The sequence below is a fragment of the Periplaneta americana genome, chromosome 10 (genome assembly GCF_040183065.1).
Source record: "Periplaneta americana isolate PAMFEO1 chromosome 10, P.americana_PAMFEO1_priV1, whole genome shotgun sequence".
NCBI classification, from domain to species: domain Eukaryota; kingdom Metazoa; phylum Arthropoda; class Insecta; order Blattodea; family Blattidae; genus Periplaneta; species Periplaneta americana.
The window spans coordinates 74,169,362-74,191,526 of record NC_091126.1 but is presented as its reverse complement, the minus strand read 5'-3'; the positions used below and the strand labels follow the sequence as shown (position 1 = coordinate 74,191,526).

At 34.4% G+C, this 22,165-nt stretch overlaps 1 protein-coding gene across 2 annotated transcripts in view; it reads right to left on the bottom strand.

The window, feature by feature from the left end:
- LOC138707778 (uncharacterized) overlaps positions 1-15,129 on the bottom strand; it is a 69,007-nt gene extending 53,878 nt beyond the window's left edge. For both annotated transcript variants that reach the window (XM_069837679.1, XM_069837678.1), the window contains exons 1-4: positions 14,948-15,129; positions 14,556-14,681; positions 6,310-6,417; positions 4,711-4,862 (exon numbers count right to left, since the gene is read on the bottom strand). In XM_069837679.1, the coding sequence (XP_069693780.1) occupies positions 4,711-4,862; positions 6,310-6,417; positions 14,556-14,681; positions 14,948-15,103 (542 nt within the window). In that variant the 5' untranslated portion in view covers positions 15,104-15,129. The remainder of the gene's footprint in view (positions 1-4,710; positions 4,863-6,309; positions 6,418-14,555; positions 14,682-14,947) is intronic.
- Between the last annotated feature and the right edge of the window lie 7,036 nt (positions 15,130-22,165).

Here is a 22,165-nt window from a genome sequence, read left to right as displayed (position 1 = left end):
TGTGAATAAAAAAAAACTGCAAAAATCGTATTTCTATCTCATTTCTTTGCTGTGTAATAGTGTATACATCAATTTGGGACACTCTGTATAATGCCATTCCTTTACAGGTAACAGCTTCATTACCCTTCTTATGTTTCAGAGGATAGGCCTATTTCAATCTCCACCATTTTAAACTTTTTTGAAACCTTAATAAACAACTCTACCACACTGGGAAAATAATTTGTGATATTACTATTTATATTAACATCCACTGATATATTATTTTACTTACTATAATATAATTTATTTTAAATTGAAACTAATATGGTATCACTCATGACATGAATATTTTGCTTTTGAAAATGGTGGCAAAAATGCACTCAGAACACAATGTTTGTTTTTTTACTGGGTTATTTAATAATGCTGTATCAACTACTGCATTTTAGCATCGATGGAATTGATGGTAGAGAGAAACCATACCATACCAAGTGGGGTAATCTGACTACCCCAGGCGATTTTTAAACAATATTACTAACAAAAATAGAAAACAATAAATATACAATGCACTGTTGTAATGTGAGAAGCTTATTTAACAAAACTACAAGCCACAAATGCCTGTTTAAACGCACAATTTTATAGACTAATATTATAGCTGAGGTAGTCAGAATACCCTGTTTGGTACTGCGAGGGTTAAGCTAAATCATTAATACAATCTGGAAACAATAATGGACCTACAAATTTTACTGATCCCTGGGTAACTGCATGTTTAATATTTCATATGCTGAATAACTTTATGACTATTTAGTATATTAATTTCCAATTTTTGGTCTCTATTTGTTAAGTAGCCTACAGTAAAATGTAAACCAACTAAAGATCTCATTTTAATACGTAGATCTTTAATTTTTTACCGATATATTGTGATCTACACAGTGAAATGCTTTACCTAAATTACAAAATATCCCTCCAACATGTAATTTCGAATTTAAAGAATATAATAATATTTCATCCACCAACCTGTCGATTTTTGTTTCCTAAATCCAAAACTGCACTAAAACTTATATATATTGTTGGATTTCAAATAATTATATATTCTATTTTACAATAGCGTGTATTATTAACAATATTTCTCACGTGTTGCAACAATGTAACCCATTTTACTGACAGATACTAATTACAGTATCTCTGCAACAGTTAATCATGAAGTGATATTTCAAATTATTCTGTACAATATCTTCTGAATTACATCGCTGTTCTTGGTCATTATATTTTGGAAAATTGTACACATAATTCGGTATTGATTTCATTATTCATAAGATCATAATATATGTTTTATTCCTTTGTTTTTGTATTCTTAAAATTTTATAGTCTTTCCGGTACCAGTATCGGTCTCCAGACACTTTATTTATTTAGTAATAATTTATTATTCCATGTTGAATCTCTCGTACACTACTTTTAACACTTGAATATAAATAATTGATTAAATGGCGATCTTACTCGTGTTAATTGTGTAAGCATGTGCGGCTTACAGCTGTTTCGGTGCTTCTTCACACCATCCTCAGAGCCTAGATCTTCGCTGCCTGTTATGCGTTCGATTGTTGAAAAGTGTTGAAATGTGGTGTCAAATAGTGTGTGTGTTCTGAAATTGATCTGTGTGTTGAGAATTTGATCAGGGTGTGCCGAACACATAACTAATGCTAACCACACATACAATAACATAAATACAGACATGGAAATCCTACACATACAACCCAAAAACCAAAAACTCAACACACTAGAACAATATGAAATATACAGACACACCAAAACACACCCTGATCAAATTCTCAACACACAGATCAATTTCAGAACACACACACTATTTGACACCACATTTCAACATTTTTCGACAATCGAACGCACCCACACAACAGGCAGCGAAGTTCGAGATGACGCCGAGATCTAGTAGGCTCTGAGGATGGTGTGAAGAAGCACCGAAACAGCTGTAAGCCGCACATGCTTACACAATTAACACGAGTAAGATCGCCATTTAATCAATAATTTATTATTGAAAAGAGGGAGAGAATTAAGATCGAGCAGTAGACTTTCAGAATAAATAGATGATTTCTAAGTTCATTTTTGTGCTTTTCTTGCTTCTTATATTTATGATATGATATGATATGATATGATATGATATGATATGATATGATATGATATGATATGATATGATATATTTATTCCACCAGCTTACATCAGTCGTGATGGCCCTTCACATTTCTGTATACAGTGCCATCACTCCCTTGGATACATGATTTTCTGCTTACGCTTTTTCTAAACCTCCGGCTATTACATATAAATGACCCTGATCACTTTTCTATCACGTCCCTCACCTCTATTTCCCTCCCTTCTTCTTATATTTACCCTTCCCTTTCCTAGTTATCTATCTTATTCTTACTAATCTCATTTAACTAAACAATGACTTCTCTCAATCTCTTATTAATTGGTCCGAACATTGTTTATATTTGTTGAACTCTTCCATAGTTGTCAACTTATTTATTCACTTGAATCACTAACGTTCACTGATCACTTATTCCCATTAACCTAATCTGTATATTTTCAGACGAAGTAGTTTCTACTGTTTCATTACCTTTCCATTCCTACTTTCTTTATTATATTTGTATCACTACTTACTTATTATCACTCTCTGGTTATTACTTATATCTTATCCTTTTTCACCATTATTCCCTTGCCTTACCGTCTTTTCTGTCACTATCACTCTTTTCACTTTGTCACTTTCTTACGTTTTGTCACTCATGCCACTCATGCACCAACCTCTTAAGTTATAAGTTTTCTGTCCCTTACTTCTTCCCACTGACAAACCTCTATTCGGTGACCCTACTGTTACTTCATCCCTTCCGGTTCTTGTAGAATCTTGTCTTCTTCATCTCTCGATCCCTTCTGTAATTGCTGACCCATATTCGTTCTTCCAGCTGGATTCACTGAACTCTTTTTGCTGTTCTCAGCTCCTGTATGCCGTCCTTCTGTTCTCCCCTGTCTACCTGATGTCGTCATCATAATTTCAGTGCAAGTCTCTTGTTTCTTCTTTAATTGCTTGTTGACATTCTCGTCCGCTGCTGTTGCTGAGCTATGCATTCCTCTGGTCGCTGGCCTCTCATCCTGGTTCATGTTACTCGCTGATTGGTTCATTCCATCGCTTGCTATTCTTTCCTGTGTGATGACCTCTCCACCTTCTAATTTTTCAAATAGTTCTCCCATCGTATGTTTTACTATAATGTTCCTTATTTATCATTGTCCCTAACTCTTTATGGTTCAAATTTTCCAAGCAGAATTCCACATCAAACATCTGCCCATTTATCTTTAATTTGTCTCGTATAATCTAGTGAAATCACCATTTTTTCTTGCAGCCTTCATAAAAGGAATCAATATTCTTCTCCTGCATCTTACTTCATATTCAAAATCATGTTCCAGTCTAATATTTGAGTTTCTTAAGTACTTTCTTTTGCTCAACATTTTTTCTTTTGCCATTATACTTGAGAATTTAACTAGTATAGGTCTATTTCTATTTTTCCCGATTCTGTATGCTTCTCTTATTTGACCATCACTCACATCAATCCTGAACCAATTCCAGCACACTTTCATTACAGTCTCGTATGTTTCCAATGCCTGTTCCTTCTTCCTTTCCTCGATTCCAAAAAATATTAAGTTCTTTCTTCTCTGATCTTCTTCTAGATATTTCATCTTACTTTTCATTACATCGTTTTCCTTCTGTAGCGTTTCCAACTTCTTGTAGATGTCTTCAATGTTTGCTTCCAGTTTTACTACTGCCTGACTATTTTCTTCACTATTCGCCATTATTACACTGCTACACGATGTCGGTGTCAATGCCTCTACTACAATATTTCTCCACTGCCGAGCTCCCTCCGCACACGTCTATACTGATCAGCTGTTCGCTGTGGACTGTCTTATATTTATACTTTTAATGTTTTTAATTTTTAGCTCAATTTTTAATCCCTTTTAGGTGCCTATGACAAATTCTTTTAGTGCTTATCATTCGATGTAGGCCATACAGATATCATGTTTACATTTCTGCAATTAAAAAGCAACATAACAACCTCATCAGTAGTCAGATCTCAATTTAAGAATAGGTACCGTATTACAGATTCTTGGACTTCAATCATTGGGCCTACATGTGCGATTGTTAAGAAAAATAGTATTGGAACAGCAAGAAATTCTAAATTTTCTCACGCAATTTACTTCATAAACATTAAAGGTACGGTACGTTGGATTTTATCAATGGTGACTAAAGCTGAGGAACATATCCTTCATTCCTTACACATAAAATGAGAAACGTACTGTAAATATCAAATTTTAATGATGAAATGAATAATGAACACTCGTATCATATGATTATGAAATTAAATAACTAGGCTAAATGAAAAGCCGTGAAATGAAATTAAAGAAAGGCTTTCATATGTATGAAAAAGTTTTAAAAGTGTATCATAGCTCATCGAAATGTCAGCACCATAGACTTCTAACATCCCTTCAGTACTTCTATAACATGCTTTTTAAGTTAACATTTTCCTTTCATATAATATAAAGTTTAATTATCTAAGAATTAAATATCATAGGCGATCTGTGGTTACAGCTTAATATATGAAAAGGATAAACAGTCTTAAAGACTGTGAAATTAACTTAATTATTTTAGGTTGGAATCAGTTAAGTTCAGGCACGAACCTCATCTTGCCATCATATTTTATTCCCCACGATTGCATTGGTTTCACAGGAATAAGCTGGATGCCTTCTGCGCCATAAAGTTGTCCCTCTTCAGTGCGAAAAGTTAGTGTGTCTGGAAGTTTTGGAGTCATGAGCAAACCAACCTCAGGCACCTGATACACAGACGAAGATAAAAGGCTAAAATAATATGGAATATGGAAAATCACATGGTAGGTAGTCATTTTCACTGTCAATGATTTTGTAGCCTATATAGCAGAACCTGGACTGACCATTCTGCGGATTATCCAACCCCGCCCCAAAATAAAAGGAGCGATTTCATAAGTGGTATGCGCAGTAATGATTTAACTGATCTTTTCTACTTTCTGAAATGTGTCTACCATGATCGTGTATTGGTAACTTTGCTGAACGTGGTGTAACTTTCTTTTGGTTCTCTGTTAAGGTTCTCGGATTGTCATAAAAATTTCACTTCAAATTCCCTTGCTCGAATATTAATTTCTTAGTAATTGTAAGCTTAGAAATATCATAAAGAAAGAAAATTATTTGTAGGAAAGTACAGGAAAAATTAACAGGCTTTTTTAAAGCATCTTAAATAGCACAAGATAAACTTAAGTCAATTAAAATAGATAATTACTACGGATTTTTCGTGTTTTTGACTAACCATTCACTATGTCCAATCTATTAAAACGGATAATAAAGGATGTACTATATATTTTATTTAAAGTTTGGAATATTTTACACTGTGAATTGACAGATTCAATATTTCTGGCTTTTTTCACATAAAGCAGGCATCAAGAAAGATAATATTTACACTATCAAAAAGAACAGATAGCTTGTTATAAGAAGTAACTATAAATATGATATTTTAGGTAGTATTCTGTCAAATAAATTTCTCAAAATCACATTTATTCAGACTCTTTTCATCGCAGATTCAAAATCATCTCTAAATTACACTTAAGTTAAACAAAGCAGTATAGCCCGGCAACATACATTTCAAAGTGTGCAGAAACAAAATGCTCTTACCGGTCAGACAGGAGTGGAGATTAAGTCATATAGAACATGATGTCATGCACGAATCGAGAACAGAAGTGCTATGTTTTAAATGTTGCCTGGCTATAGGAGACTATACGTGGAAGGTGACTGTACCAATTACTGCAAAATTGAATGAACTGTAGATGCTTCTGCACTTTTTGTTTCTTAAGTGTTTCTGTGAATTTAAAAATGACTGCTCTAAAAGAAAAATTTATAAGGACATTACACATTTATTTATTACTGGTGCTACTTATCTGAAAGAAATCAGGAACAGAGATCTTATAAATTATTTAAAGACAATGTGCCATTTCACCTTGTGTGCTTTAAATAGTACCGTCATTTTATTTAATGCACATACTTTCAAGATAAATTCAGTTTTAAAATAATTGTATTCCAAAGGAATCTACTCATTATAAGAAGAAATTTAATGATAATTTATTGTAATGCTACTGATTGTGATTTCTTACGCAATTATATAATCCAATAGATTACTAAAAATTTAACAAACAAGAGGAAAGTTATGAAAATAATCTCTTCAAAATAATTCTTTAATTGAAACAGAATTCTCACCCTCAGGTAAAGAAAGCCATTAACAACGCCATTTGGACGATGTGCAGCCCCAACTATCAGATGGCATCCATCCTGGCTAGCAGCATTGAAGTATACAGCATCAATTGCCTGACAATGCAACATGTACATTGTAATTAAAAATGTAACTGATTTCATGTATCTCAAAATGCACTTTTGAATCCTATAATGTTAAAATTGTTTAAGAAAATAAAATGTATATAATTTCAAATGATCTCACTACATTTTACTCAAGAGCATTTTTCTTGCTGGAACAAAAACTATCCAAAAACTACCAGTAGTCACTGTTACAGATATGTATACAATCCAAAGTGTTTTCGGTTAATATTCTTAACAATTAATTTTATACTAATTGAATCTGTTATAACAAGTTTATCTTTCATTAAGATATTCTATCTAAATTTTATTTTCATATTTTTAATTGCGAATAATTTCGAATACATGCAGGGTTACCACCCATCCTGATTTTGTTAGGGCAGCCCCAATTTTGTTGGGACAGCTCCGATTTCAGAGAAAATGCCCCTCATCCCTACTTTGGCATTTTTTAATGATTGCAATTTGATGGTTATTAATTATTTTTTTAAACAAAATAGTTATTATTTTAAGACATTGGAATCACATTCTTTTCAATGGATTTGGCAACACTGCATGCTACTGCAGCAGGTTTTTTTATCAATATTGAAAATTGAAATGAATGTCATTCTTGGTTTGGTTAGTGTTCGGTGTAGTCTGTAAGTAACAGTCTGTGTTTAAATTTATAGTATACCTACAAAGTTTGGCAAATTTAAATAGCTCGGTCGTCTGAGGTGCTTTCCTAGTGATCCGGAGTTGCGCTCGGACATGGGTTCGATTCTCATTTGGGCTAATTATCTGGTTGGGTTTACCGAGGTTTCCCCAAATGTAAGGTGAATGTCGGGTAATCTATGGCGAATCCTCGGCCTCATCTTGCCAAATACCATTTTGCTATCATCAATCCCATCGACACTAAATAACCTAGTAGTTAATAAAGTGTCGTTAAATAAACAAATAGAAAAATGAAATGGAGGATGGACAATAGTGAAGAGGATAGTGCCAGTGGAAATGAGGAAAAATTAAGTGTGTGTGTAGGAAAAAGAACAGCAGTAACAAAAATAGTAAAGTACTGTATAACAAAATTATTTATTTAGAAATTTGAAGAGTATGGATGGAATATGAGTAAATCCAGGAAAGGTGGCCGATAATTTAAAGAGCATCTATAACTTAGAAAAATGAAATAGGATGTACTAGTAACATATGATCAATTTAAAAACTTTAATTATAAGAACAAGTAACATCTTAGCAAGCAAAATAACTTGAAAATTACCTAATAGAAAGTTATTCATATCTTCTTACATCTATTCAAAGGGAAGACGTTTACAGTTAATGTTGTTATAAAAAACTCACAAGTGCCATGGCTTCCCAAACTTCCCTTTTTTTTCGCGTGTTGGACAGATTGTATAGTCTAAGACAATTTGTAATATATACTGATCTCACACTTGTCTCATGGGTCAACAAAGTATGAATCATGTCCACTCCGAAATATTATAATTTGTTGACCCTTTACATGAAAATGTATAACAATTTCATTAAAATTATGTAAAAGAGTTTTCATGATATTCATAATATGTAATTGAATGTAAACTAAATAAAACTATTTGGGATGGATGGTAACCTTACACGAAGGTACATTTTATTAGTCTTATTAACGGTATGCAATACCAGCTCAGTTCCAAAGTTTCATGTGCATTCTCGGCTCGTACTTGTCACTTTAAGCACTGGTGAAAGATACAAGAACCTTAGGAAGTTCTAGAATCAGAGGGCTGGAGCAAGTAGAAAGATAAATTATAGGACTTCATGGATGTGGCCATGTTCTGAACAACCTATAACTAATTAGAAATGGATGACGATGACGATGATGATGGCAATGATGATGATGATGATAATTATTATTATTATTATTATTATTATTATTATTATTATTATTATTATTATGACATCCTATACCACTTAATTTTACTTTTCTATTCCTTATGATGCACTTCATTATATATTCTCTTTTTGTAATGCAGTTTTCTCCTTTTCTAGGAAAGCAGGAATAAACAATGTTGCTGAAAATATACAAGTTAATAATTTAAAATTAACTTTCCTGCAGTTAATAACGGAAATGTTTTTAAACATCACAATGTTACAACCATAAATTGTGATAATTGGCACACCATTAAATATAAAAAATTAAATTCTGTACTTATCAGAGTATGTGAAGACAGTAAAAGAATGAAAGATATGTTAACTAACTGCATGTGCAGATGCAGCTGAGAGTTTTAGAGGCCAGTGTCCCATCGCATTTCTCGCCCCCAATTTCATGGAATTTTATTTATGCAAAATATTAATTTACGAGATAGGAGGATTTTTGGAGCTTTATTTCTGCTATTGTGGAACAATTCGGAATTTTAAATAATTTCTCTTTTATGCCTCATCCCTTGTACCCTTGCTTTTATATATTGGTTATATGAAAAGCATGTCCGTGGGTTAGGTTGATCAGAATGACATGAAACTGATCGAACTGCATTCCTGGTGTAGTCAAGGTCGGCTGCTGTGAGTCGTGCTAGCCAATAACCTATTTTGTAAGCAATGGAATTGTGAGTGTGAAGTTAATTTGACATGTTATTTATTTTTAACTTGGTTACTTAATGACAGTGTATCGACTGCTAGGTTATTTAGCATCAATGTAATTGTTGATAGCGAGATGGTATTTGGCGAGATGAGGTCGAGGATTTGCCATTTATTACCTGACATTCGTCTTACGGTTGAGAAATACCTCGGGGGGGGGGGGAACCAACCAGATAATCAGCCCAAGTGAGAATCAAATCCTTTTTCGATCATAACTCTGGATCAGCAGGCAAATGCCTAAGCAATGCCGTGACTGACATGTTTATTGTTATCTCCATGGTTCATTGTGCAATATTGTATAATATGGTCAGAATTCGACATAATTTAGAACATAAAATATTCATTTACCACAGTTATATGGAAATATATTCTTACAATTCCTGCAATAGGAAATTACATTGTAATTATTACAGGATATACAATCAACCGTAGCAAACAATTTCTAAGTTAGTGAAAAAAGTACAAACACATATAGGAAAAAGTATAGACATAGGCTCAATCCTGTTTTAACAGAGGAAAAACTTGATGAAATTGGGTACCGGTACTGATTACAAAATTAATTTCACGCAGTTTCCCGCAATCTTTATAACAGGATTGACACGTCTTTACTCCTTAAGAGGAGAGGGTGAATACTTCCATAATCTGATGTAATAGTGAGTACCATTTGATTAGTTCTCATAAGTAATTAAAATAATGACATTATTAAAATAAGTTACCGGTACTAAAGCAATAGCTCATAATAGTGTCACAGTGAGTAAAACACTGCCATATAACGCAATAAAACAGTATACGAAATCCGTGTTTCAAAATAGTACAGTTTCTGATTGTGTTTAATATGACTTGGCCACTATCCTCGTAGGTTTTATTTTTTTCGGGTGTACAGTATGTTTAGACGTTTTCAAAATTTATTAAACTCTATAAGTAGCAGTCAACAAATGTCTCCATTTAACTTCCACTAAAGAAATTAAACTAATTTAAATACATTAAAGCTTTAAGAACTAAGTGTGACAATATTCTCATTATAGATTTTAAGATTTTATCGTTTTTCTTTCACTAGGATTACCATTATTAAAAGCATTCTATATCCACTCCTAACCAGGACATCTTAACAGCATTATAGGCCCCCAGGCAAAGCATTGCACTGGACCCTGTCTACACAACCACTCACAGGAGTAAGAATGTAAATTATCTATAAAATATATTTATGTTCATTATTACTTCCAACAAAATCAGTGTTTTGAGATTAAAGAAACATGACATACAGCAAAAATTAATCATAAATTTTTTGACAATGCAACATGACCCTTGAACTTGAAAAACAAACATTTAAACATAAAAATGTAATTGGCAAACCAACTGTGGTAACACAGGCTCACATTCTGAAATTGCCATGAATTATTTATTATTGATCAAGTGTTCAACACAAACATTTGTGAAATTTTTTATAGAGAATGCCTTTATAATTGTTAATATTAGAGGAGAAAAATTCGCTCCGGCACTGGGGATCGAACCCGGGTCCTTGGTTCTACGTACCAAGTGCCCTCACCATTGAGCTACGCTGATGTTCAATCCAAAGCACCGAATCAAACCCCTCTCCTACAGTGTTTTTTGCCTTTGTGGCCTGACTCCAAGTTGGACATGTATGTTGACATTTTATATTAAGTCAACTGCCATTATACAAGGAGTGCACTCAGTTGAGTGACTTGGTGGCTGGGATTCCACAGTAATAAGCACAGTAATCTGTACAGTAATGTGCACTGTTGCTCGAAGAATCTACGTAAAGATTATTATTAATTTTTTTTGGTCCTACATATTAATTGTTACGGTACCGTAACAGATGTATTCTGTAGGACCAATAGATAATAATCTTTACGTAGGTCCTTTATAATTGGGTTGAAGTCAATGTTCGTCAGGATGTCAGACATGTCAACTCTCCACTACAGTACAAGTCGTAATTTTTTTTTTCTATCGAGTTAGCAAGAGATTTGAATGTTGAGATGGGTGATTGGAAAATTAGTGTTAAAATGTGTTCTGTGGATTTACCTGTATATTAGCGTGGAGGACTATGTGTTTATGGGGCCCCCGGAAAATTGCTTACAATATCCATGCGTTAAGGTGGCACTGTTCCTGATATTACTTTCAATACAGGCCGTAATGTGTGAATTGATTTTAGTTTGAAAAAGAAATTTAATTATGGAAAAGTAATCATGCTATGCCATTACACTAACACAGACATTCTGAACAATGTTTAGCCACTGAAAATAATTATTTAGAGATTATGTTAAGAGATAACAATTTACAATGTTCATGTAGTAATCAGTGATTTAGATGGAACTGCAGGTGTGAATTTTCAAGATAAGATTGAGTGAGAAAATTTATGATGGCACCTGTTTAATCTAGATCTAATTCTTATCTCAGCTGGTGTCTGCATAATGTGGTTAGAATTCGATAGTAATTGTCACCAATTATTTGGAGAATAATTACTCTGAAAATGAACCATATTAACCCAACAGGCAATGTTCAGATATGTTTTTCAATAGAGTACATAACATGAAATGAAAACTGTTCCTTATTGAAATTTGTAGGGTGTGGTCATTATATTTATGGTCATTGTTTCTGATGGGGTAATTAAACTTCGAAATTAAATTAAATTAAATTAAATTATTATCAGAACTACTATCATTTGGAAAAATACTCTCGAGCTTCAATTTACAATTGAGGGGGTCAGAAGCAAAGGGGTACAAGTGACATTTCTAAGAACATGCGTTAAGTGCAACCAAGGCAAGCTAAATCATCTAAAATTTTATTGGTAAAGGGATACATCTTTTAACCACATCACACACTAAAATTGAAATAAAAAATTTCACGAAATTTACGAAAGCTTAAGTACTTTCAACCACATTTTCTCAAAAATAACTTAAGTGCATATATACCCCCTTGCTTCTGGCTCCCTCAATTAAAGTTGAGTAGTAAGACATTCCTTCCCCCTTAGTCGAAAGTGATTTGCTTCATTCCAAAATTTCGAAATAATTTTTATTTATCTCTTGAATCAAAGTTGGAAAGTGTCCCCCTCGAAACCTTGGCTGTTGGCATTGGGCGAAATGAGCCAGAGGATTCGTCATGGAATTATATGATATTCACCTTACAAAAATTGGAATCCCTTTGATACTTTTTCTCAATATTTTACCATTATAGCCATATTAACATAACGTGTAAAAATGTTAAATTAATTAAAGACAAATTCAATCATTACCACTAAGTGGCACATCTATCTGCAGTTAAGCTGCTGGCATTATGTGGTCCACAGATAGTCGTAGAAAGTCTCTTGGACAGTCACTCCTCATAGTCAGTGTTGCCAGATTCTCTCATCAGAAAACCAGACAGGTGATGATATCTGTATACCTTAACATGACTACACATTTCATTAATTAATTCAGTTTGCAATACAACTGAATTTATTCGTTTTATATATTTCAACTAATCATATAGGGCCTGTCTAAATTTTTAATTTTGCTAAATTTTGCTAGATTATAGAATGTCTTTTGAATTATTGATAAAAAGTCTAGAAAAATAATGTCATATTACAGCCTGAACTATATAGAAAAAATGCATGAAACAGTATTCAAATCCTATGAATAATAAATAAACTTTCAAAAAGAGTAAAGAATAAATATACTGTATAATAACTAATGCATACTGTAGTCATCATCATCATCAGTAGATGTTTTCATTCAGTTACATACTATAGTATTATCGCTTTTATTTCAATACAACCTGACAGCAGGTGCCCGACAGTGTTGACGACGATGTTGAACATAGGTTGGAAAGGGTCTTGAAAAAATTAATAAGGACTTTTAAAAAACAACTTTATAAAAATTGTATTTCTACTTTTGTCATCTAGTCTGCTGTCAAAAAAGTGAAAGTTAGAATTTATAAAACAGTTATATTACCGGTTGTTCTGTATGGTTGTGCAACTTGGACTCTCACTTTGAGAGAGGAACAGGGATTAAGGGTGTTTGAGAATAAGGTTTTTAGGAAAATATTTGGGGCTAAGAGGGATGAAGTTACAGGAGAAGGAGAAAGTTACACAACACAGAACTGCACGCATTGTATTCTTCACCTAACATAATTAGGAACATTAAATCCAGATGTTCGAGATGGGCAGGGCATGTAGCACATATGGACGAATCCAGAAATGCATATAGAGTGTTAGTTGGGAGACCGGAGGGAAAAAGACCTTTGGGGAAGCCGAGATGTAGATGGAAAGATAATATTAAAATGGATTTAAGGGAGGTGGGATATGATGATAGAGACTGGATTAATCTTGCACAGGATAGGGACCGATGGTGGGCTTATATGAGGGCGGCAATGAACCTCCAGATTCCTTAAAAGCCATTTGTAAGTAAGTAAGTAAGTAAGTATTTTTCTAATTTTTCTGACATTCTGAGACAAATATAAGTCAATCCAGGATGCAGGACACATAATTAAAATCCAGAACATCTGGCAACTCTGCCCATAGTTCCTACTATATTAATAATAAAATACATAGTTTTATTTAAAAACATTCTACACGAAGTGTTACAATGTTTAGGGTTTCGTGGGCCAAAACATGTCTTTATGTTTTTTGTATTGTGCACTTTCAATCTCTCTCAATTTTCTAGAAAGATTATGCACTACAGCCCAACAAGAACTTTGACAACAGGAAATTTCTCTGTAAACATTCTTTGTATTTGTCAGATAGAGGTAATAAGTACAATATGAGAAACATAAATGGGCCACAAGACAGAAGCATGTAGTTCAATTACCAGTTTAAATGTGCTATCTAGTGGCAAAGTTTTAAATTATGTGCAGTGTACGTACAATTGGGAGCACTGTTAGCCAAATAACTTGTGAAATTACTTTCAATAACAGAAATCTCTATTCAAGTTCTAATTCAGTAAAATTTGTGATAAACAAAAGTGGTGTTCAGAAACTTTTTACGGAATACTTCCCATTTCCCTTAAATGAGAAACTTCAAAAGGTGAAATGTTTAACTGAAAAATAGCATCGCCTCTATTTCTTTTTCAATGGAAACTACAGCAAGTGATTATTTCTTAAGTAGGTGCCACAAATATTTGGAAGAAGAAGGTAGATAGTTTCAGCATCTCCTTATTTAATTTGAGTAAATAAAGGATGTTTCACTCCTTTATAATTAATATTATTTTATATCAACAGTTCGAGGACTGTCAGACCCTAGTAACAAGCTCTCTTATAACATAACCAGTGCATGGCAGAGCTTCAGCCGACAGTCAAGTAGCCAATTTGTGATAAAGAAATAATATATTTACCTAGTAGATCCACCTCTATGTGATATATCATGGTATCTAAGTCGGTAGAGTGACCTTGAGTCTATGTTGACAACATCTATATACCGATACCTACTACTGGAGTTGGGGAATATGTAACTTAATCAATTTATTATAATCATATATGTAATGAGGTAAAAAATGATCTGCTTTCTTCCCATATTATTTAAATGTACAGACGTGTTGAATTGCTACCTTGGGATTGCTGGATAATGGCTGCTTCTTATCCATGTCTTCTGGAGATGGACGGGACTTCATCCCATAGCCAGAGGTGCTGGACTGACGTGCCTGCTTTCGTAACACTTGTAATTTTCCTAATGTCTAGAATCACATAGGGATGTCACGGTATTTTATTCCAGCTTTCATATCTTCTACCTTACTTGTATATTATATTAAATAATAGTACGTAGGCTATTAAAATAATGCTGCTTAAATTAATAAAAAACAAGAAAATTAATCTAAGGCATGTCATAATTTATTAAAAATGAAATACCAAATGAAAAGTCAGAAATTAATGATGTACTCTTTTAAGATGCATAGAATAAAAAAAATAAACAAACTTAATCTAGTTGTATATGTAATTTTACCTTTCTAATCTTTAGCATTAAGAAAAAAAATGATAATTTCAAGAAATACCATCTCCCAGGTTTCCGATATATCCCAAATGTAGACGGTGGATATTTTTGCTGAATGAATTTAATCACCAAAATTATTAATATGGCGAGAATAGCATACAGAAACATGTTGTAAGATCTAACGTCTGACTGTATCTAACAAAATTGAGTTTGGACTAAGAAATTTAAGTATACAGATAAGATAAGTGAATGCTCCTTGCTGTTATTATTATCTAACCTTTCCAATCAGGTATAAAACTTTAAGAAGATAAGAGTGAGTTCATTAATCTAAATTACAAAAAAAGGTTCTTTTGCTTCGCATAATAATGCTATACCAGTAAGTAATACGTGGTGCGACAGCCCATGAAGGTCCAAGGACGAACAGTCGAATGCTGGCCTCAAGTCCACATGCCTAAGCAGAGGTGAAAGATAATCCAACCAGAATGCGGGTAATGGGTGGCCAGCAGGATGATTCCCCCAGCCATGCTATACCAGTGCTTTAGTTATTTAACTTCAACAAGTGTTATAACGGTATCTGTTGTGTTTGACTGTAATGATAAACACAGGAAGCAATCATGGACCAAACTATCCTAAATTATTTCGATAAAATGAAGGAAAATGCATTATTTCACCGAGATATTGACAATGATATTGTTGTTGTTCAGTCAACTGTCCAAAGACAGGCCTGAACCTCACAAGTGATACCAAGAAGTCAACCAAGTTATGAGGCAACTAGGCCAAACAATAATGAGATAGGGTGGCCAATTGACAATAACACTTAAAAATTGACCATTTTATCATAGAGGATTATTTCTTTGAATACATACTAGAATAACGTTTAAAATTCACTTCGTAAAAAGAAAACCAACCCAAAAAATTAACATTTATGTTGTCTTGTCTATGAAACCGTGATCTTTAGAAGGTATATATTTTAACTGCTTATAGACTGTAGTGCAACTGTCCGTAAACCGCAATAAAAATCCCTTGACCCCAGCTGGGTTTGAACCCGCAACCCTTAGGTCTACAAAAGATTCTAGAGGATAGTTGGATGAACATTTAAACTGATACAAACACGACAGAATTAATATAAAATAAACCCAAGCAAATATGTATTATTTTACGACTGCTTAAACGAGTTACATCATTAGAATCTACCTGCAATATATAGACCTATCATGTGTATCATATTTCCATTTAGTTATAATATACAGAGTAATATTTTGGGATAATTCCCTAACTGCCAAACCTATATTCAAATTACAGAAATAGCTGTAGAGAGTAGTTCAAAATCATGGGAATACTGCCTCTACTTTAATATTTAGAGAAATTCTGAAAAAATGAAGACGTCCATGCTTATCAAAAAGTTGGAAAAATGACATTCACAAAACTCCATTGTATTAGCATATTAGGCGAATATAAGAATAGTTTTATTCTTATTGGTCAGTGCTTGAAGTGGGATGTATGATCTGGTTATGCATACAAAACTTGGGAAACAAGTCGTTATGGCATACCATTAATAAGCTGTGGAGTAATGGTCAGCACGCCTGGCTATGAAATGAGCGGATCTGGGTTCAAATCCTGATTGGGACAAGTTACCTGGTTGGGGTTTTTTCTGGAGTTTTCCCGCAACCAATTGAAGCAGAATTACTGGGTAACTTTCGGCATTGGACCTCGGACTCATTTCACCATCATTAATTCACATATCATCATCATCATTTCACAATCATTAATTCACATATCATCATCATCATCCATACAATGGCCTGGGTTAAGTTCACGGTGCAGCATGCCATATTTGTACAAGAGCGTAGCCATTCGGCTACCCAATCATTCACAAGACTAGGAGTGGTAAGCTCAATAAGCCTCAGGCTGCAGTGTAAGCCTTCGGGTCCCTCCTCCATACAAGATAAAAAAAAGTGATGAAATGTGAATTTAGTATATGATGCCTTTATAGTATAAGGTTATCACCCATCCCAGACAATTGGAAGAACTGAAAGACAATATAAGAAAGTAAATTGCTGCAATTTCAGAAGAACTAATGCATGTCATTGCAATTTGCATGAGCAATCTATGCGCTTGATTTAAGGGGCTATGAATATCCAACTCTGCCAGTGAACAGTGTGCTTCCAGCCACCATACACAGCCACAGACTCACAGATGAACGTCTATTTGAAGGTTTTATGATTGATAACATTACTCAAGACATATTTTTGCAATAATAAAGTGAATATTGGGTTTTATACGTTAATTATGCTAAAACACGAATATGTAATGAGATTTTGTTGACCACGTTGGGTTTTTGAGTTGTTGAGGACCCACACTCTTCTATGTATCCATTAGTTTGTATAGTGCTATTGCACTCTAGTGCTAAACGGGATCCCTCAATATACTTTTTTAGTCTTTTTTTTTAGTAGGTTATCTTACGACGCTTTATCAACATCTTAGGTTATTTAGCGTCAGAATGAGATGAAGGTGATGATGCCAGTGAAATGAGTCTGGGGTCCAGCACCGAAAGTTACCCAGCATTTGCTCATATTGGGTTGAGGGAAAACCCCGGAAAAAACCTCAACTAGGTAACTTGTCCCAACTGGGAATCAAACCTGGGCCACCTGGTTTCGCGGTCAGACGCGCTAACCGTTACTCCACAGGTGTGGACCCTTTTTAGTCTTATTGCTTTGTTGAATTATAATTCAAAATGATTGGCACCATAAATTTTTAGTGAGCATAAATGTTAATAGCATTGTGTACAGACCGATTATTTAGTTCTGACAGCTCAGCGACGTGAAAGAGGGGAAGTAATAGGAGTAGTGGGGAGAGTTCTGGAGTAGAGATAAGGGCGAGCGGTCGGTAAAGGAATGCAGTACAGCTTAACTGTACCAGAAACACAATGCTATACCCCATCCGTGACATCCGATCGCTCTGACTGCAGGCAACAGACTAGCCTGAACATCCCTTGGCATAACTTAATGGACTCGCCTGACCCAGGCGCACATGGCTGGCGACTGTCAGGACTAAATAATCATACTGTAATTGTGCTGCATATTTGGTTATGTAAATGTTTAATTTTGTCTTTAGTTACATCACGAAAGAAACAGAAACGTAACTGCTCTCGAGACATATTTTGTAACTTTTGGTGATTTCACTTCATCACCACAAAGATGGTCAATATCAAATTTACTAAAAATTGCACATATATTACCTCAGTGTTCCCCTTAGTGACCAAGATAAGAGATAGGCTACATGTAACACATGTACAAGATGCTACACTAGACAGCCCTAATTCTTAAAAGGAAAGAAAGATCATATCCCTTTTACAGTGTCAATGGTGTGGCGTGAACCAACAAATTATTCCGATTATGGCTACTTTTGTTTAACAGTAATGTTTCTGACATCGAAAAACAAAGAAGTTTACTGTATATCCTTACCTTCATTCAGCAATAATGCCAACTTCATAGTGCAGATCTTCTTGTTCCATCTCCACCTCCAACCAGACAGAAGTATCATCAAGTGAAGATACTTCTTTCACTTTAGGGAAAGAAAAACCACATACAATAACTCAAGATGAAGTTAATATATGTGATATGGATTTACCTAACCAACTGCACAGCTCCTAGTTTCTAGCTTTTAGCAATGGAGGCCTATGGATAAAGACACAATGGTAACAGTATTTCGGAAAAGAAACATATAGGCCTATACAGCATTCACTAAGGGACAGACTTTGCTAACATAAATGCCGTCAGTCTTTTACTGTTGGATTGAACGTGACTGCAGAGGAAATAGGATGTACATTTCCCCTGGCTCGAGTGTGGGAAGGTTGTGTTTTGCATATTATGGAGAGATAACGTAGATCGAAGGGATGTCAAGGGTAGAGCATTAGTACGGTATTCAACTGACTTCCATTCAGTGTAGTTAATTTCGTGACAATGACGTACACATTAGAACGACAAGTCATTTGTGGTATGTGTATTATGAAGGAATTGTACAAAAATTATCATGCTAAATTTCTATGTAAATATCCCGGGGTTCAACCACTATCTAATTCAACAATCCACAATTTAGTAAAAAAAAAAAAATGGAAACAACTGGCTCATTTTTTAATAAAAAAAGGAGAGACAGGAAAAAATTAGTTGTCGTAGAAATTTGAAAAAAAAAAAAATGAAAAGTGGTAAAAAAAAGTGAGTTCACAACAATCAACTTTCAGCGAATATGGTACAAGTCAACATTCAGTAAACACAGTGTGGGTGTGCGATCGACAGACAAGAGATGACTGATGTGCAGCCAGGGTTGCCAGATCAGTAAAGTTAGAATATTGAATTTAATTTTAATTTAAGGGAAGGCACACTACTATGATCTTATTATATCTATTGCGTTGACCCTCAAGCTGTAATGATGTAACTCAAAATCTGTGAGTGGCCTCGAGAAACTGGTTTCATTTCTTGGTTCTGTAGTTCAAAATAGTAAAAATCACATTATTTTGTTCTCTGTACAATTGCTTTGCCCAACATTTCAGTGTAATTACCACTGTTGCTACAAGCAGCACTATTGCTATCTATCACTACGTTCCTTCTAGTGTATCAGTTCTAATGAATACAGGCTTGTTCTATGGCGTTGACTGAAGTGATAACTGTGGAGAACAAGATTGGGGGATGAGAATTTTTTTAGGGTCCTCCTGTTTCCCTAAACATTTCACACGTGCTTTCCTTCATTTTATCAATAAATATTGCTGTGATAGTGCTGAGTTAAGATGACCAGCCTGTCACTGCTTATGTGTGCAACTTACACTACTGTGCTCTTAGCTGGATGAGAACACTCGAGGGGTGGTACCCACTAGCAGATAAGGGGTATTCCTGGTGGTGAATGAGGGACACACTTACATTCCCTGCTGGTAATCACGGAATAATCATATATAGGACAGAGGTTTCCTAAGTGGCTCCTTCCTGATGTTCAAAGAGAGGACTGTGTTACCTGGTGATTATTAGGATCTTCCTGTATCATCTTCGTGGTAACCCGGGCCTGAAAAGCCACTTGTACAGTTATTCACTTATTCACTCACTCAATTGTACTGTCTGGTGTTGTAAGCTTAATGGAGCTGCCTGTACAGCACACACACGCGCACACAAAAATATCACCACCATTAATATTGTTATTGCAAGTTATCTTGAACCTTACATCCCCTAAGTCTGTCTTTGGAACTGCTTGATACGGCATGTACTTATCAACGTAACGACACAGCAAGGATGCCCCTCCCTCGGGTAACGTGACTCTTTTCAGAAAACGTTGGTTCTTTTACCTTACAGCTCTCTACTGTAAAATAACTTGATTCAATATAGACATCATCTTCTCTCGATACTCTGGTTTTGAGAGGAGAACATAGTTTCGTAGTAGGTTTTAATTAACCTGTAATGAGTAAGTATTTAAATATAATCGTGTGTACACTCCTCTTTCATCCACGCTGGGAACCGGCAATGGCGGAGTTACTACAGCTATTTCTATACATTATATAGGCCTGCATGACTTACACCTTCAGCTAATATGTACATATTCTTATAACAATATTTTACAGGCTTATTATTTGAATTTACATTAATTTACAATTATATACAATCCATATCCCTATCATTGATGCATCATCGCTTGGTCCAAAATTAATTATTTCGTCAATGGCATCATCCATTCGGAATTATCTTCTTAATCGTAGGTACTACTTTCTGAACACGATAGAATTCTTCGATTGTATCCCGAATAACATGTTGATCGAAGTCGTCCACTTCAACTCTACACAAATCTAATTCTGGAATGAAATAATATGTTTAGTAGAACTATAAGAAAATAATAACTTGCAACAGTAATTCATTATGTCGCTCTCAATACACACACTATTGTACATAACTATTATAGCAATAATTTCTAAGCATTACATACCTATTCTTTCCCGGAGTAATGTGAGGTTCATTCAGTTGTAATTCAATATTATTTTTAATTCTCTTCACGGAACTAATACTTTTGCCAAAATATTTAGCCGCTCTCTCATATTCCTTAGCAAGAGGTTTCAGCAAATATTTGTTTAATTTTTCCTCCTCGCAATGCTTAATTTTATTATATTTGCGATAATTTCTCTTTCTCGGCTATGGATAACAGCGTTACTTTTTCTCCGCGGTGGTGTGATTTCACCATAATTACTACCCTGTGGTTGCTGCCCCATGGTAACACTACTGGTACGCAGTGAAGGAAATAGTACTATGTTTCTTGACAAGAGATTATGCTGCGGAGCATGCGCAAACAACTCAGTTGGCTCCACCCACGTTACGTGCTTCCTTCCCTCTGCCCCTCTGTCCCCGCTCAGGAGGTTCAAGATAACTTGCAATAACAATATTACTACCACTACCACACCACCATCACTACCATGACCACAACAAATATTTTTAGATTTCTTTCTACTACATCAATTACTCTTGGGGATTAGTGAACGTATCTCAGAATCTTCACAACAATATTTTGTCCGTCAACAAATCAACAATTATTTTAAAATAGATCCTGCCAATGTAGCTGAAAACAGAAGAAATTAAGTTGACCACTTTTATGAAAGTGTATACCCAAAGCTTTTGTACACAAGATTTCTTTTTAAATGTGAGTCTTTATTTAATGTCTGAATGAACAAAAATAATGCTAGACCAACAATAGTGAACATGTGGAAAGATGACTGACATAGTGAAGATTCTCCATTATTTAATTACACGATAAGTAATCACATAAGATATGCTTTAATATTTATCTTTTCAAATACCAGTAATACAGAAAGTCTGATATTTCAAAATAAGGAGTTCCCCCTTCTACTGATGAAAGTATTGAAGAGTACAAGGGAAAAAAACAATCAAAGTCACAATTCTCATAAGAGTCATGTCATCTTCTAATTCAGTATGTTACTGCAAAACTTAAGTGTTCTTCTTATTAAAACTGGTAAAGGAGAATTATCATCAAGGATACAGTCATCCTTTGCTACTTCTTCATTAAGAACAGCAATAAATTTTGCAGTAATATACTGAATTAGAAGATGGCATCACCCTTAAGAGAATTGTGACTTTGATTGTTTTCCCCGTGTACTCTTCAATTAATTTTGTAATTCTTTCATAAATATTATAGTGATGAATACTTGCAATATGGTTTTACATGGCGGAATAGACTGCTGCATCT